This window comes from Platalea leucorodia, assembly GCF_965183815.1.
Source record: "Platalea leucorodia genome assembly, chromosome: 4".
NCBI classification, from domain to species: domain Eukaryota; kingdom Metazoa; phylum Chordata; class Aves; order Pelecaniformes; family Threskiornithidae; genus Platalea; species Platalea leucorodia.
Window position 1 is genome coordinate 120,201,850 of NC_138826.1, and position 14,040 is coordinate 120,215,889.

The window sequence follows — 14,040 nt, forward strand, 5'->3', positions numbered from 1 at the left end:
TGGGAATTGTCTCACCTAACTTGAAATGTCTGAAAGTTCTCTCTGCTTTGAGCATCAAGGGCATCTTGACCGATAGGCTGAACTAGACACTTGACTTTTTACTTTCTGGAGTTAGGGTAGAGGGCTCTTGCCCTCCAGAAGGAAAACTCACTCACTGAGCTCACAGTGAAACCCAGGATTTGGTCAGGAGCAAACTCTCCCACTTCCCTGCCACATCAAGTGTCCTTCTCTTCTGTCCACAGCTCTGCTCAAACATTTCTTCTTGTCTCTTTGCTGGGATTTCGCTTTTCCATGGTGAAGGGAAAGCTGTACCGCTGTACCTTTGTGCCTCTTAGCCCATCCTTCTCTGGGTGAGAGCCTTGGGAGTGGAGAATCTTGATTCGCTCCTTGTAGTCTTCCCCCGTCCAAACTCTGGTGCTGCTCAGCTCATGCTTAGTGACCTCCTGCTCTTACGTTCCCATCTACAGGGCTTTGATGTTGATTTCCCTTCTCTGGTTACACAGAGAAGCAGAAGGGGTTCCTTGACTTGTCCCCCTAGAGCCAGCCACAGCTCCATCCATCGCAGCGCAGCAGATAGCGTAGATCAGCCAATTTACAAAGCGTCAGAAGCGGCATCTTTCATGCAGACAGACTGTGCTAAATCAGTTCCTTCTTGCTGTGCTTTGAAACGTTGTCGTTTCTTGCTCTGACAAGCTAGCAGAGTTTCTATTGATCTGATGCAAAAAAGCACATAGTGTGGGCTTCAGACACCTGGCGGAATAATAAAACAGAAAGGAGGGAAAGACCAGCATAGTTTATCTTATATCAAGGAGGAAGTCTGTCTTCTACCTTCTCTTCTTTTCTCTTGGAAAGCATAATTTCTTTCAAAGGGAAGTGAAAAGTCCCATGGCTGGGCACCCTGTCTACAGAAGGACATATTGTGGCAGATCTCCAGCCAGTCCTTCTGAGCTTCAAGGTATCAGCCAAGACAAAAACAGAAGCTCCTTCACTGTCTGTGTTGGTACCTGTGCTGGGAGTCTTTCTCCCCCCGAGGCTGTGCAGCGGCTGGTGCATCCGCTCCAGCTCCTGGAGCAGCTCTTCACCCTTTCTTGGGCAGAAATGCCTTGGTGGAAACAGCCTGCAGGCCACCAGCTGGGGTCATTAGCCTGTAGCATGAACCTTCAAACCACTGAGAGGCACAGAAACAAGGTGGCACTAAAGAAATAAAGCATGTGCCTTGCTGTGTGTTCACACACTGCGTGACCAAACTATAAAAACAATCGTGGTCTTTGACAGCCACTTTGCTGATGGACAGAACTGCTGGGGACAAGCTGATCTGAAAGCAATGTGCTTTCCCTCCTTTCGCTCCTCCTCCCTCCTCTCCTGCAAGCGATGGTCATGAAGTGCCTTGCAATTAGACCAGATGTGCTGCATTTCTGAGCTTCGCTTTATTCAGATACTTCATGTTACCAGCTGTTTGCATTTGGGATTTCTTTAAGCCATGAAAGCCCTAAGGAGATACGAAAGTCCGGGTTGGAAAAGCGTGGAGAGCTAAAGAAGCTCCACACAGAAAGCAAGTGCTTTGCTGAAACGCTAGAGCACAAAGTCAAACATCTCAGCAAGTTTTCCCTCTTCCCCCTTTCACCTTCTTTTATTCTCATTTCAACTTTGGTATAACCGATGGAGCGTAACACGCGAGAGCTGGACTGAGTTTCCATCCCTGCCATTGCATGTTACTGCCATGATAAACTCACTGCTTTATCTCCTGCCTTGGGTAAACTCATATTAAAACTGGAATATCAGTGCATACTCACCATCTTGGGGACGCAAGAGATATGTGACAGTAAGAGGATGAGAGAGATGCCGAAGCAGAGCTCAGCCATTTGGAGTTTCATCTGCAGGGGAAGCCCAGCAACGAAAGCTGGCGGTTCCCTGCGCCCATGTGAACACGACTCACACCAAGCACGGCAAACCGTTGCAAAGCCCTTCTGCAGGCCTCTGGCATAGCTTCAGAACTGAGCTGAAAGCTGTTTAATACAGACTTCATAGAGAAAAATCTCATTCACCAAGTAATATAAGAAGCCATATTTTGCATAACATTACTTACCAGAGGAAACTCTTGTAAGAAGACAATTTATTGCCATGGTAGTAACTGGCTGACATTTATGAGAAGCCTTGTTTTACAAGGCTTTCCTTTGGCTGCAATGCCAGGGCTCCAGTTGTGCTCATGGAAAATGAGAAGGAAAGCGATGTTATTTAGCGTGCACGATACTCCAGAGGCATGCTGGTGTGAGTAACAACGGGGGTGAAGTCTGCTTGGGCTGCATGGGATTGTGCATGCCAGGATTGTAAATTTGGGATGAGTTGAAGGGAAAAGCTCATTTTGACTGAAGTTGTCTCATAATAAACTCCATATCTTGCATGGCCAGCTTGAGGCTCAATAGAGTTGTTAGCATATCTGAATTTTTGCTATGGGGAAGAGGCTGGAGCCAGGGTAAGACTCGATCTGTCCTGGCCCCAGGAAACGAGGAGATGGATGTGGGACAGAGCTGGCAAGAGGGAGGACAGGAGCACCCAGGAGAGCCTGGTGGGCTCCCGCACCAAAAGCCAGCAACTGGCAGGGCGAGGGCAACACTGCTGGAGATGGCCAAGGGTGCAGACACCATGGCAAGGGCCACACATTGCCTGGGCTCTCAAACAGGCGAAGCTGATGGTAGGGCATCCACCACCACCTCCTGGATGCCAGCGCATCTGGTTTCATCAAGCCACGGGAGCGGGTGTTTTTTAAACCACAGAGCTAAAGCAGAAAGCTGAGCTGTCCTCAGTTAACCCCGACCCCACACCTCCTGCTCTCTGCAAGGCAGCTTTGCATCGGGGGCTCAGCTCAGCTGGTGCCACTGGGCAGAAGTGATGGGTGAGGGCAGAAATGGCCAGGGTGCTGCGGCAGCCGCATCCCTGACAGCCTGTACCCCCCCCCCGCCAGGCTCCTGTGGACCCTCTGCTCCCTTCTGGTGATGCTTTAGGACTCACCATGCAAGAAATATCATTAAATTGAGCTGGGGATCCATGCAGTGCTTAGAAAGGTGCCTTGGCTGGAGGATGGTGGGTCCCTGTGGCACTGAGCCATGCTGCGGGGCTGAGCTGGGTCCGTGCCACCGTGGGTCCAGGCACGCGTGAGTGCTGTGGGGCGAGCCCCACTGGGGAGGCTGCCTGCGTGATGCCTAAGTTGTGCTGAGGAAGGGATTTCCAAGAGCCAAAGAGGCTTAGGCAGTCCATATCCCATTAGCAGATAGTGGGATTGTGCCTGTGCCTGTGCACGCTGAAGGGCTTTGCAGGGCTGAGTCCAGATCTGTAACTCTGCAAAGCAAAGTAGCTCCTCACTTGCGGTGCTCTGTGCAAGAGCAGAGTCAGGAAAGGGCTTGACCAACTGTAGAGGAATTTCCTCAAGCTGTGGCTCATTTATTTCTTAGCATCCCAATCTACGGGACCTTGGAAGAAACAGTTTTCTATACCTAAAAGTTTTATGGATATTATTTGTTAACAGTTGTAATAAACTATATTGGTATGGAAGCACCTTTGGACCACTATGATAATATCACAAGTGGCTCCTGTGGTACATCTTAAATAGGACACCCCAAGTAGGACAAGCCCATCTTGGGATTCGGGCCCAAACGAGCAGCTGGTGCAACCCCAGGGAGCACCGTCAGCATGGCCCAGGGAGGAGCCTTGCTTGCTCTGTGCTGCCTCTGGGATGGTTGAATCCTTGCTGTGGAGGGGTTTGAGGGAAACTCGTCTGGTCGTCTCCTCCACCGGCCAACCTGGCTGCGAAGCCGGAGGCTGCGGTATGAAATGTCGGGGCCCCTGTGCTGCAAACCATCCCCCTGGCCCCATTTTTCACACTGGAACGACCTCCTCCCGGCAGCTGCGTCCAAGCAGACGCCACACGCTGCTCCGTGACAGCTACCGGGGTGGCTTTTCTTTTTCTCCTTCCAGCCTTTTCTTTCCCCCAGTGCCAAAAGAAGGGGGATTAATTTAAAAAAAAAAAAAAAAGGCAAAAACAAAAAAACAAATAAAACCACAAAACCACAAACTGAAAGCACCGCAGTGAATGAATGAAAGCCTCCAGCTTGCGCCGGGGGAGCCGGCAGCCGCGTGCCAAGCTGGAAAGCCGAGCGCCCTGACACACGTGCCTCTTCTCTCTTGCAGATGACGGAGGGTCGCAGATGCCAAGTGCACCTCCTTGACGACAGGAAGCTGGAGCTCCTCGTTCAGGTAAGAACTGCACGTTTCACCATGCAATAGCTTGCTACGGCTGCGGATTTTTGCCGGGGTGGGGAGAGAAAAGGGTTTTCAACTGGTTTTCTCAGCAACTTCACGCCACAATTGCTCAGGGAAGCTGTATTAATGCTGGGTGGGGAGGATCTGCAAAGACATATCGGTGTGGAGGACTAATTCAGGATGTATTTTGATTTATTCTGTGCCAAACCCCTCCCAGTCACTGCCAGTGAGAAGGAAAGCAGTTCTGGTCATTTTTGACATTCTTACTAAATCACTTGCTATTTTTTCAGGCGTTGCTTAGCTTTGAGAAATGTATTGCATCTGCTTAAAATACCTCCAGCATTTGTTTTTATCATCTTTACTTGCCATCCGAAGTTGCTGGGGTACGATGCCGGGCTCCGCACCGGAGGTGGCTGTGCCCCAGGCACCCGCCTGCGCCGGGAGTGCGGCCGGCAGCAGAAGAGGCTGCGGCAGTGGTGCCATGGGCAGGCATTGCTTGAGATATTACAGAGGTTGTAAATCATGTGTCAAACAGAAACATGCATTAAAATAAGTCTGTGCTCCATCTGTCTTATTTTTTATTTAAAAACAAAATGGAAAATTAGGAAAAATGAGAGCCTGGTGCTGGCTGCGTAATGATGAGCTGATGGAAGCTGTAGTATCCTGAGCTTTTCTGACAATTTTGGCTCGTGTCTCAGAGATCACCAACGGGTTAATAACAAGAATTAGAAGAATGTCTTTCCTTTTACAAAGGCTGCCGGCCACAGGCAGCCCAAGAAGCAGGAAATGAAACTTCCCATAGCGCCCAAATCCCCCGGCCGCAGCTGATAAGCTGGGAGGGAGCAGGATCCTACCCAGCACAAGCAGAGCTGAATGGGGATTTCTGAAGGCGACCTGAATCGCCGGAAGCACATTCGGCCTCGCTTTCTGGAAAGTTGCTTAAAAATACCATTAACAAAATGTTAACGGGTAATGTTTTTTCAAGTACTTAGTCACTGAGGAGGTGAAATCCCTCAGCTCTCCGAGACATTTGTCAAGTGCCTGTATAACCATGAATGAGCCAGGCCAGGGCTGAAATGAGAACAGCTAAATCAGGATGACTAATTAAACCAAAACACCATACCAATGGTCTCCGCACGGTGAGCATCCCTGCACCAGGCTGCACTGGGCTCGCTGATGCTTAGCAGCCACTTTCATCACAAGGATGCAGCACTTGGCTTCTTATTTCATATAAATGCCTTTTTAAATATTCCTTAGTTCAATGAAAAATGAATGGGCTAATGGAGAACAGCTGAGCTGAAGCACTGCTCACAATATTAATAATCACAGTTTAAAGTATACTGCGGGAAATCTATAAGAGCTGCCCTGGCCAACCTGCTTATTTGGGTTTTTTATCAATAACACAAAAAACCCCACAGTGAAGATCACAGTCAAGGAGGTTGGTTTGGGAAGCTCTGTGTCCATTTCTGAGTAAGCAGAAACAGTATCACATGATACTATTTTTTTAAGTGTTTGATCACACCTTCAATGGGAATTTCTCATGATCAATATAGGAAGCAAATTGCTCTGTAAATCACACTAACTAGTTTGCAAGTGACCTATGGCTGAATTTTATTTGTACAATAAATCGTTTCGCTGTTTTCAACTAACGTATGAATGAGGAAAGCCAGGAGGTGCAATTACGAAAAATTCATACCCAGAAAAAGCAGTAACCTCTGTTGCATGCAGGTTGACCCAGCTCTCTGAGCAGCCCTGTGCCCATATGTGTACAGGATTGTCCACTGAGGCATCTCGGGTGCTTTTCTGGTTAAATGAGGTTTCAATGTGGTTAGGTAGCCTCTACTCAGGGCGACAGCAAGTAAATCGCTTTTGGGGGAGCAGATGGCAGAGGAAGACGATGTTTGGATTCAAGTGTGTCTCCAATACTGATATTCTTTGCAGACACGGGCACAACACTTTGGTTTGCCTGCCTGTAAAGCATGGAGTTATTGTTTGTAACTTGTGCTGAGATTTCAGATAAAAGTTACTTTGTAAGTTCTGAGCACCATTATTTTTATTATTTTACCTTATCTCATAGCTGAACTGAATAAGAAGCTGTAAATAAAATGTTCATCCAACTCCAAGCTTCTGGCTGTCACTTCAAAGCTGTATTTTTTGTGGGTATCTTGCCATGAGCTGAAATGGAGGGCTGATCTGCTGGTTTATGCCATGAAAGAGATTCTTCCATAGCTGTGTTGGGCCATAACATCTAGATCTGTGTTGGCTTGAATCGCTCGGGAGCCAGACTCTCAAATTCTCATGTGAAATTTCCTCCTTCCCACCAGCCTCAACCTTTCCTGGAAGCTTCTCCATAGCTAATTTCACACTCCTAAGGCAAGTTTAGGAGAGATCGCTGGGAATAAGTAAAACTGGTTTCTCTGCCATGGGCGAGATCAAAATACCATTCTGATCTGGATCTGGCTTTACGCAGTCTTGCAGCGCTTGCATGTGCGATATCAAGGCTCTGCCTAGCGAAGGGTTCGAGGATCCTGCTGCGGTATTTTGGTGTGGAAAAAAACAGCAGAAGAAGCTGGGTCTGACTGAAGGAGGGAGGTGGGTACAGCTCCCTCGAACGGATGCAGGAGGGCTCCTGGAGCATCTTGAAACTGCTTAGGTCAGTGACTCTCGGGAGCTGAAATTATTTCCTCTCCTGCTGCCTCGAGTGCTGCTGGGCAGAAACAGATGCATCTGGGAACGATCAGGGTGTTTACAAAAAGCAGTGTATTAAGCAAATGTACTCCCTTTTTTGTCTGCAAATTAGCTGTGATCAGACTCAGGGGTTTATGAATATGTCGTTCGAAACATATCAATTGCTGGTTAATGAGGACCATACCTCAGGCTGCAGGAGGGTGGCAAGTGGGAACTGTGCTCCTGCGGTTGCTCGCAGGAGTCAGCCTTGGCTCGGCGCGACAGCTCCGCCAGACCAGATTGAAATGTTTCACCACCACAAATTCTCTCCCAAAACTACAAAGACCCCTCCGACTGGCCACACAGCTATTGCCAGCGGGACCCCCCACGCGCATATGTTTTATTTGCATTACTGAGCCCCAAAAGTAAGATTTTGGCTCAGAGGCAGCATTTATAACCCCTTCTGCGAACGCTGGCTTGCTTTGGTGTTGGCACATAACGCAAGGGCTTGGGGTTACCACCATCAGGAAAGTGATCCTGAGTTTAGTCAACCAAAGGGTCTTGACTGAAGTCTTTTCCTCCCAAGTTGAGCGGCTGCAGAGTGGTACAGCAGCAGCTAAGGAAAAGCAGAAACACAGGCTTTGCGGATAAAAGAAAGCCCTCCCCAACATGTTTTGTCAGATAAAGGCTGAAATTTAGAAGGGCTAATCATAAACGGAGACAGAGGAGGATCGTATGGAAATCTCTTCCTGAGGGTCTGAAACTCAAAGCCTGTTTGACTTGGGATTAGGAAGAAGAGTTGCATTTGGTATGTGTTTCATTTGATAAATGCCTGTTGATGGTCTGGTGTGTGTGGCAAGTTTACATAGGATATTTTTTTGACAGCGTTTTCTTTCTGAGCAGGAGCAGAGCATAGCTGCTTGGATCTTCTTACAATCTGGGGTTTTTTCCTGTTTCTGTTTGACGCATGTTTAGTTTCTAATACAGTTTTTTTTAAAAGTGTTTGGCTTTATCCAGCTAATCCTTTTCAGCGAGTGAGTCCCCTTTCTTGCTTCTGGAAAACGGATTTGCTCACATTCCCTGCTCTCAGCCTCCCTATCTGTTATATTATTTCCCTGTGACCGTGTATCATTTGTCTCCTGCACATGAAAGGTTTGCGTTGCTTTATTTAAAGACTTTTGCGTAATTGGCAATTTGTTCCTTTTCATGTGGGTTTTTATAAACACGGCTTTTTTCCGGGCTGGCTGAATCAGACAGCCTGCCTCGCTCCTGGCTCCTGTGCCGGCTGCCGGTACCTGTTATCTGACGGCAGCTCCGGCAACTGTCATCCGAAAGTGTTAAGCCTCCTAATTCTTTCTCTCTGGAAGAGTTATTGCAGAAATGGAGCTCATCCGAGGCTCGTAGCAGAGCCGTCTGTGGGGTCTGGAGGGCTCTGAAATTTGATCGTAGGAAATAACTGGGCATTTTGTTTCTAACCTTCTTCCCAAGGAGCACTGAGTCCAAGTTGGAAAAGCCAGGGGGAGACGTGGAGGTCAGCACCACGCTTGTCCATAGGTATTTGGGTGGTTAACCCCCCTGGATGTCCATGTTACCGCTTCTTAAGTAACTCTTGCTACCCAAAGAGCTCAGAGTAAGCTAGGTAAGCTTCAGCACTTCTATCTCCCAGCTGCGATGCAAGTGCATCCAAAAACATGTTAACAGCGCTATGCCTATATGTACAGCCAAAATTAATGAGATGCACAGAACATCCCTTTCCAACCCTTTTGCCTTGCACACCGACTCTGCTTTGAGCAGGTCAAGAGTCCTTCAGGAGCCCAGGACTTGTCTGCAGTGTGCCTGCCATGCTTCAGCATCTCATCCCCAGGAACCGCCTCCAAGCCAGACTGGGAGACGCTGGTAGCTGTGAGCCAGCGCCGGGCTGGTGAGGTGCCTCGTGGGCTGGTGACTCACTGCCACACGGATGGCTGTCACCAGCGTGGCTGTCCGCATGGAAATGCTCAGTTCAGAGCACGCCGGTGTCCCTTGCTCCTCCAGGCTCAGCCTCGCTGGGGCCAGGCTGAGGCATGCCGTCCTGGGGAAGATATAGCATCTTTTGAGAGCAATAACTCCACTAATAATGGTTAGAGGGAGAAATAAAATGCTCCCCTCTCCTCCCAGGGTGCTGTAAGAGTTTTCGCAATATTTTCACTATTGCTCATGGTTAGGAAATTACAATCAATGTGGGTTTACCCATGTTTTCTTGCTGCCTCACTTTTGTATGCCAATGAGTTACCTGGGCTGGCATAGTGGAAAAACTGCAAAGGTTTCCCTTTAGGTGGTACTGAGGATGGCACCTGCCTGCCATTGGGGAGAAGCAGTGTAACTTGGGATACAGGTTTTGCATGAGGACCACAGCAATATATCCCATCCTCAGAGCAGGATAAACAAGACCCAGGATGGGCTAAATCTCCCCTGGGAAGCCACAAAAATTGCAGAAAAATGGGATCCAACCCTGCTCCACTGCCGAAACTGGGGATCCCTTTAAAAGCACCAGCTCCCAAGCTGATGCAGAAATGCAGCCCCACGGCCCTGACCGTAAATGGAGACGTTTGGGTGCCAGTAGCCGTCCTCGCCGTGCAGGAGAGGCAGCACGGTCCCCTGCAGTGCTCGCAGGCTCTGCTCCAAAAGTGCTTTTAACCATCGCTGTGGAAGGCAGCAGCAGCCAGCGCTGGCCTGGGAGCCAGGAGGCAGGAGCGGGCAAGAGGGTGAGTACGGCCCTGCCAGCCCCGCTGCCCTCCCTTACACCCTTGCAGGAGCAGCACGGTGAATATATTACTGGGGTTGCTTATAGGGCATGTTCTATAGGGCGTGGAGAGCTGGGATGGGCTGGCAATGATGCCCTCAGTGAGTGTCCAAGGGAGGTTCCCTTCATCCACTCTTCCCACCCAGCCTCTCCATACCTGCAACAAAGCAACTGGAAAGTGTCCCTTCGTCTTAATGCAAGGGCTCAGCATTGGCTTGACAACTGTCCTCTGAGTGGCTTTGTAGGTTGTGGGTTGGCGTGTTGCTCCTCTCCAAAAAAAAATGCATGTTTTCTGTAGGGCAGACAAATAATTGGAGAGCAGGCTGAGCTCAAGTGGAGTTTTCTGCTATGAATTTGGCAGGATCCAGATCCTTGCAGTGAGAAAAATGTGCAAAAATCGGATTTGGATTATAATTTAAAATGGATTGGAGCTGAAGGGGTGCTCAGATCTGTGTTCTGGAAAGGAGGCTTTATTTTCCCTAACCACAATGTTAGGACTCTGGTCTAGGTCTGATTTCAAAAACAAATCCTGATTTACTACAGCAAGAGTGAGACTGTAGTCCAGCTCAGGAAGTGTTTGGAAAATTGCAGAATAGATTTCTTAACATCTTTGGCATTAAAAAATATTGAGATCCACAGCTTTGGATCGACTTGGAAGCTGTAGAAGGATCCTGCCAAGCAGTGTCTGAGGTGGGATTTACATCACCAGGACAAACCACGCAATTCCCCCTCCACAGCCTGTGGCTCCTGGCAGATGAACGGTCTGGAGCCATCTCTCTCCTGCAGGAAAGACTCCTCCTGGCCTTTCACTGCTTCTCAGGTCCCCCTTTGAGAGTTTTTATCGTTTTGAGCATGGCTGCAAATGGGGCAAATGTGCGGCTGTGTTTGGTCACCATGGGATGGGGAAGGATGGAGCAGAGATTGCTCTGCAGAAAGGGAGCCCAGATGGGCAATTCGTGTCTGTGCTCTTGCTGAGCAACCAGTGAGCTATGAGTTAAGAGCTTTTCTGCTGAAAAGTTGGCTGTTTACCAAAAAATGTTAGGAAAATATGTTTAGCATTGCTCCAAGGGGAATGTGGTGCTGGGAGCACTGTTGGCTTTCGCAGTCAGCTCACCTCCTGGAGACAAGGTTGCTGCACGATACCTAGATGTTGTCTTAGACTGGCTAAATGGATAAATGAAAAATGGACCAGGAGAGCCAGGTCTGCTCCCAAACCCAGCCTGTCAGCCTACAAGGTGTGACTCAGTTGAGCTGCTCTGCGGACTCTCAATAAATGCCCTTCAAAAAGCATCCACCACTGCCATCCGTGGCCTACAGAGCATCTGGTGTCATGCTGGAGGGCTGTATCTCTGGGGTTCATTTCTCAGCTTAGGCTCCAGTGAACCCAGAAGTCCACAGAAGTCAAGCCTGGAGGGGAGAGTGTTTGCTGGGAAATGGAAATGGAAGAGCACAGAGGCAGAAGAGAAAGAAAAAAAATTGATGTGCAGAGGTGGGGAGTGAACAATTCAGCTTAAGAGCCGAGAGGGTTCTCAGGCAGGGTGAAGGTGGCAAAGCAGATCCACTCAAGGTTGCCCTTGATTACGAGGGCAAAACGGAAGGGATTTGGGTCAGGAGGTGGAATGAGCATCTCAGAGGGAAATCTGGAGCAGGGCTCAGAAACTAGGGGTGGAAGAGCCTCTGCAGTGCACCCTGGCTTGGCTCCATCAGTGCCAGCACAGTGGTGCTGGCCCCACGAGGCTGGTCCAAGCTCACCAGCTCCCAGGTGTGCTGGGTGCTCCAGGCTCCCCTGAGCTCACTGTGGATTACCACAATGTTCGGTGAGAATGGACATGGCCCCTGTGCTATGGAGAGCATTCAAGGGATGGACCTGCCAGAGGAGAACATGCTCTAAGGTCAGACACCAGCAAAGCAGGCTGTGCGGAGCAAGCTGGTGGGTCATGCTAGTTGGTGAGGTTCACCGGGAGCAGGATTTGAAGAGGGCAAGTAGGGTGCACAGCTCCAGGGCAGGGATCAGCAGTGAGCTGAAATGGACAGGGAGCATGGGGAGCCTCTGAGGAGATCTGCTGTGCAGCAAAGGTCAATCTGGTCAAGCAGCTCTAGAGAAAACAAAGCTGCGTCTAGGAAAAGCAAGACTGGAAATTAATGAAACCCAGCAGGAATAGCTCAGTCCCTCCAGATTTGTTCCTCAACCGCCTGCAGATTGGCATAGGCATGGGAGGAGCATTAGCAGAAGATGGGACAAGTGAAGGCAGGGGGCAATAGCCGCTGGGAGCAAAGTGACCCTGGAGAACAAGTCAGGTCAGGGCTGACCTTGCCTATGGCAGAGGTACTTTTGTGTCTTGAGGAGGTTAACTGCAGGGGATGATGCTTCTCTGGCAAAGTAATGCTGCGCATTCCCCGCTTTCTGAGCTGCGTATTCCCCGCTTTCTGAGCTGCGTGCTGGTTTCTGAACAGAGCTCAGAGCAGGTTTCGTCCTTTCACACCCTAAGACTGCTGTAACCCAGCCCTGCACATCTATCAGGTGCCACATTAGGAGCCTCAGGGAGCAGACTCCCACAGCAAAGCGCTTACGGCCTCGTAAGGACATAAACAGGGAATGGCAATCATGCTCATCCGCGGAGTGAAATGAGGGTGTGATTTCCAAGGGCCTGCATAATCAATATCCCTATTATCAGTCTTCCAGAATAAATTGCATTTAAACTAATACAGGCTGGGGAGCTATCCGTGAGCTGTCAGGAGAGAGATAAGCTGAAGACATATGTTTATTCATACTGCATATGCTGAAAGCTGGATATTCTTTACAGCTGGCCAAATGTGGGTGAAGATATTCAGTAATTTTTTTTTTCAGTTGTTCTGGTAAAATTTGTCAAATATCCTTATTTTTGAGCACACATAGAGCTTTTCAAACTTGGGGGGGGGGGGGGGGAGGGCAGATAGTGACAATCCCAGTAAAACATCTGGTGAAGGGAGAAAGCTCTTTCTTTTCCAGTGAGTTAACTCCTAAAGTTTTGTAGAGCATCAGCAATTTAAATTGTCCTGGTGACCTCCCACCACATACACCAGTACAGGAATAGCACATCCAGCATCTAATGGCTCCGTTACAGAGAAAACGTCTCACTCACAATCACTTGGGAGAAATTTGAAAATTCACTATTGTTTCTGCCCGGCTCAGCTGCTCCATGGCTTCAGTGGAGCTTTTGTTTGTGCCTGGGCCAACCTGCGAGTGTCCGACAGTGGCTGTGAAACACATCATTGTAGGCCATGAGATGCTGCTGCAGCCATGGACAACCCAACGTCCCCCAGCCTCGCTTCCCCCTCCCTGAGCCACGGGGCATCACCAAGCACAAAGGTGGAAATAAATTGGGTTTAGCAGCAGGATGATGAAGCTGGAATGCATAGAGCTCCTTCTGCTCTCTGCTTCTGCTCCTTTGTGGTAGACCAGCCCTGTGTCCTGTCCCTTGCCCCCATCCCCATCTTGCCTGAGCACCTGTCTGATTCAGTCCATGGCGGTCACTGGTGAGGTTCATCTCGTTTAACTTGAGGCAGGTACATCATGGGTATCTGTGCCTGAGCTAGGTTTTTACAGGCGGAAGAGAGAGGAGGGCACTCGTAGGGCATGGCTGAGCTCATCCTAAAATAGATCGTCTGAAATGAATCATGCCCCTTTCTCTCCTTGACTGCAGAAGGACTCTGCAATTAGGTCTTGGGTAGGTGTTCACGCTGTGGATGGTTATGTGCGACCAGGTCAGTCCTGCTTTGGCTCTGACTCCTTCTTTCACATTTCCCGGCTTGGACAAGGAAACTCAAATAGTAAATTCAGGTAAGAAAGTGCTAAATGTGGCACAGAACAAAAGCTGAGTCCAGGAAGGCAATAGAAATGGAAATAGAAAATTATTTTTTTATAGCATGGTCTGAACAAGCAATTTTGAAAAATAATAACGTATGTACCAGATGATTTCAGGAGATATTGAACAGTCTAAAAGAGCATAGCTCAGAAGAAATGATGAGCAAGGCACCAGAGCAGATTTGCTTTCAAGCCAAGGTAAAAAAATGTGCATTTCCAATCCAAGCTAGCATTTCAGGATGGAGCATTTCCCCTTATTGATGCCATTGGACTGCGCAGTACAAATACTAGGTTGATAGTGAATGAGACGCTAGGCTTGATTGTCGAAGCTACATTACTCGACTTTTACAGAAAATTGTTTTCTATTCCCTTTCCCTTTCCTTTTCAGCCACAAGCGAATGCAGCTTAGACAAAAGCTCTCAACTTTCAGCCAAAAGGCTCTTCCTTCGGCACGGCACCGTTAGAGCCTCGGCCACGAGTGAGGCTCCTG

At 48.9% G+C, this 14,040-nt stretch overlaps 1 protein-coding gene across 3 annotated transcripts in view; it reads left to right on the forward strand.

The window, feature by feature from the left end:
* FRMD4A (FERM domain containing 4A) overlaps positions 1 to 14,040 on the forward strand; it is a gene marked incomplete at its 5' end in the record, with an annotated part of 385,473 nt that overhangs the window by 243,445 nt on the left and 127,988 nt on the right. For all 3 annotated transcript variants that reach the window (XM_082310334.1, XM_082310333.1, XM_082310332.1), the window contains one exon: positions 4,186 to 4,251. In XM_082310334.1, coding sequence (XP_082166460.1) covers positions 4,186 to 4,251 — 66 coding nt within the window. The remainder of the gene's footprint in view (positions 1 to 4,185; positions 4,252 to 14,040) is intronic.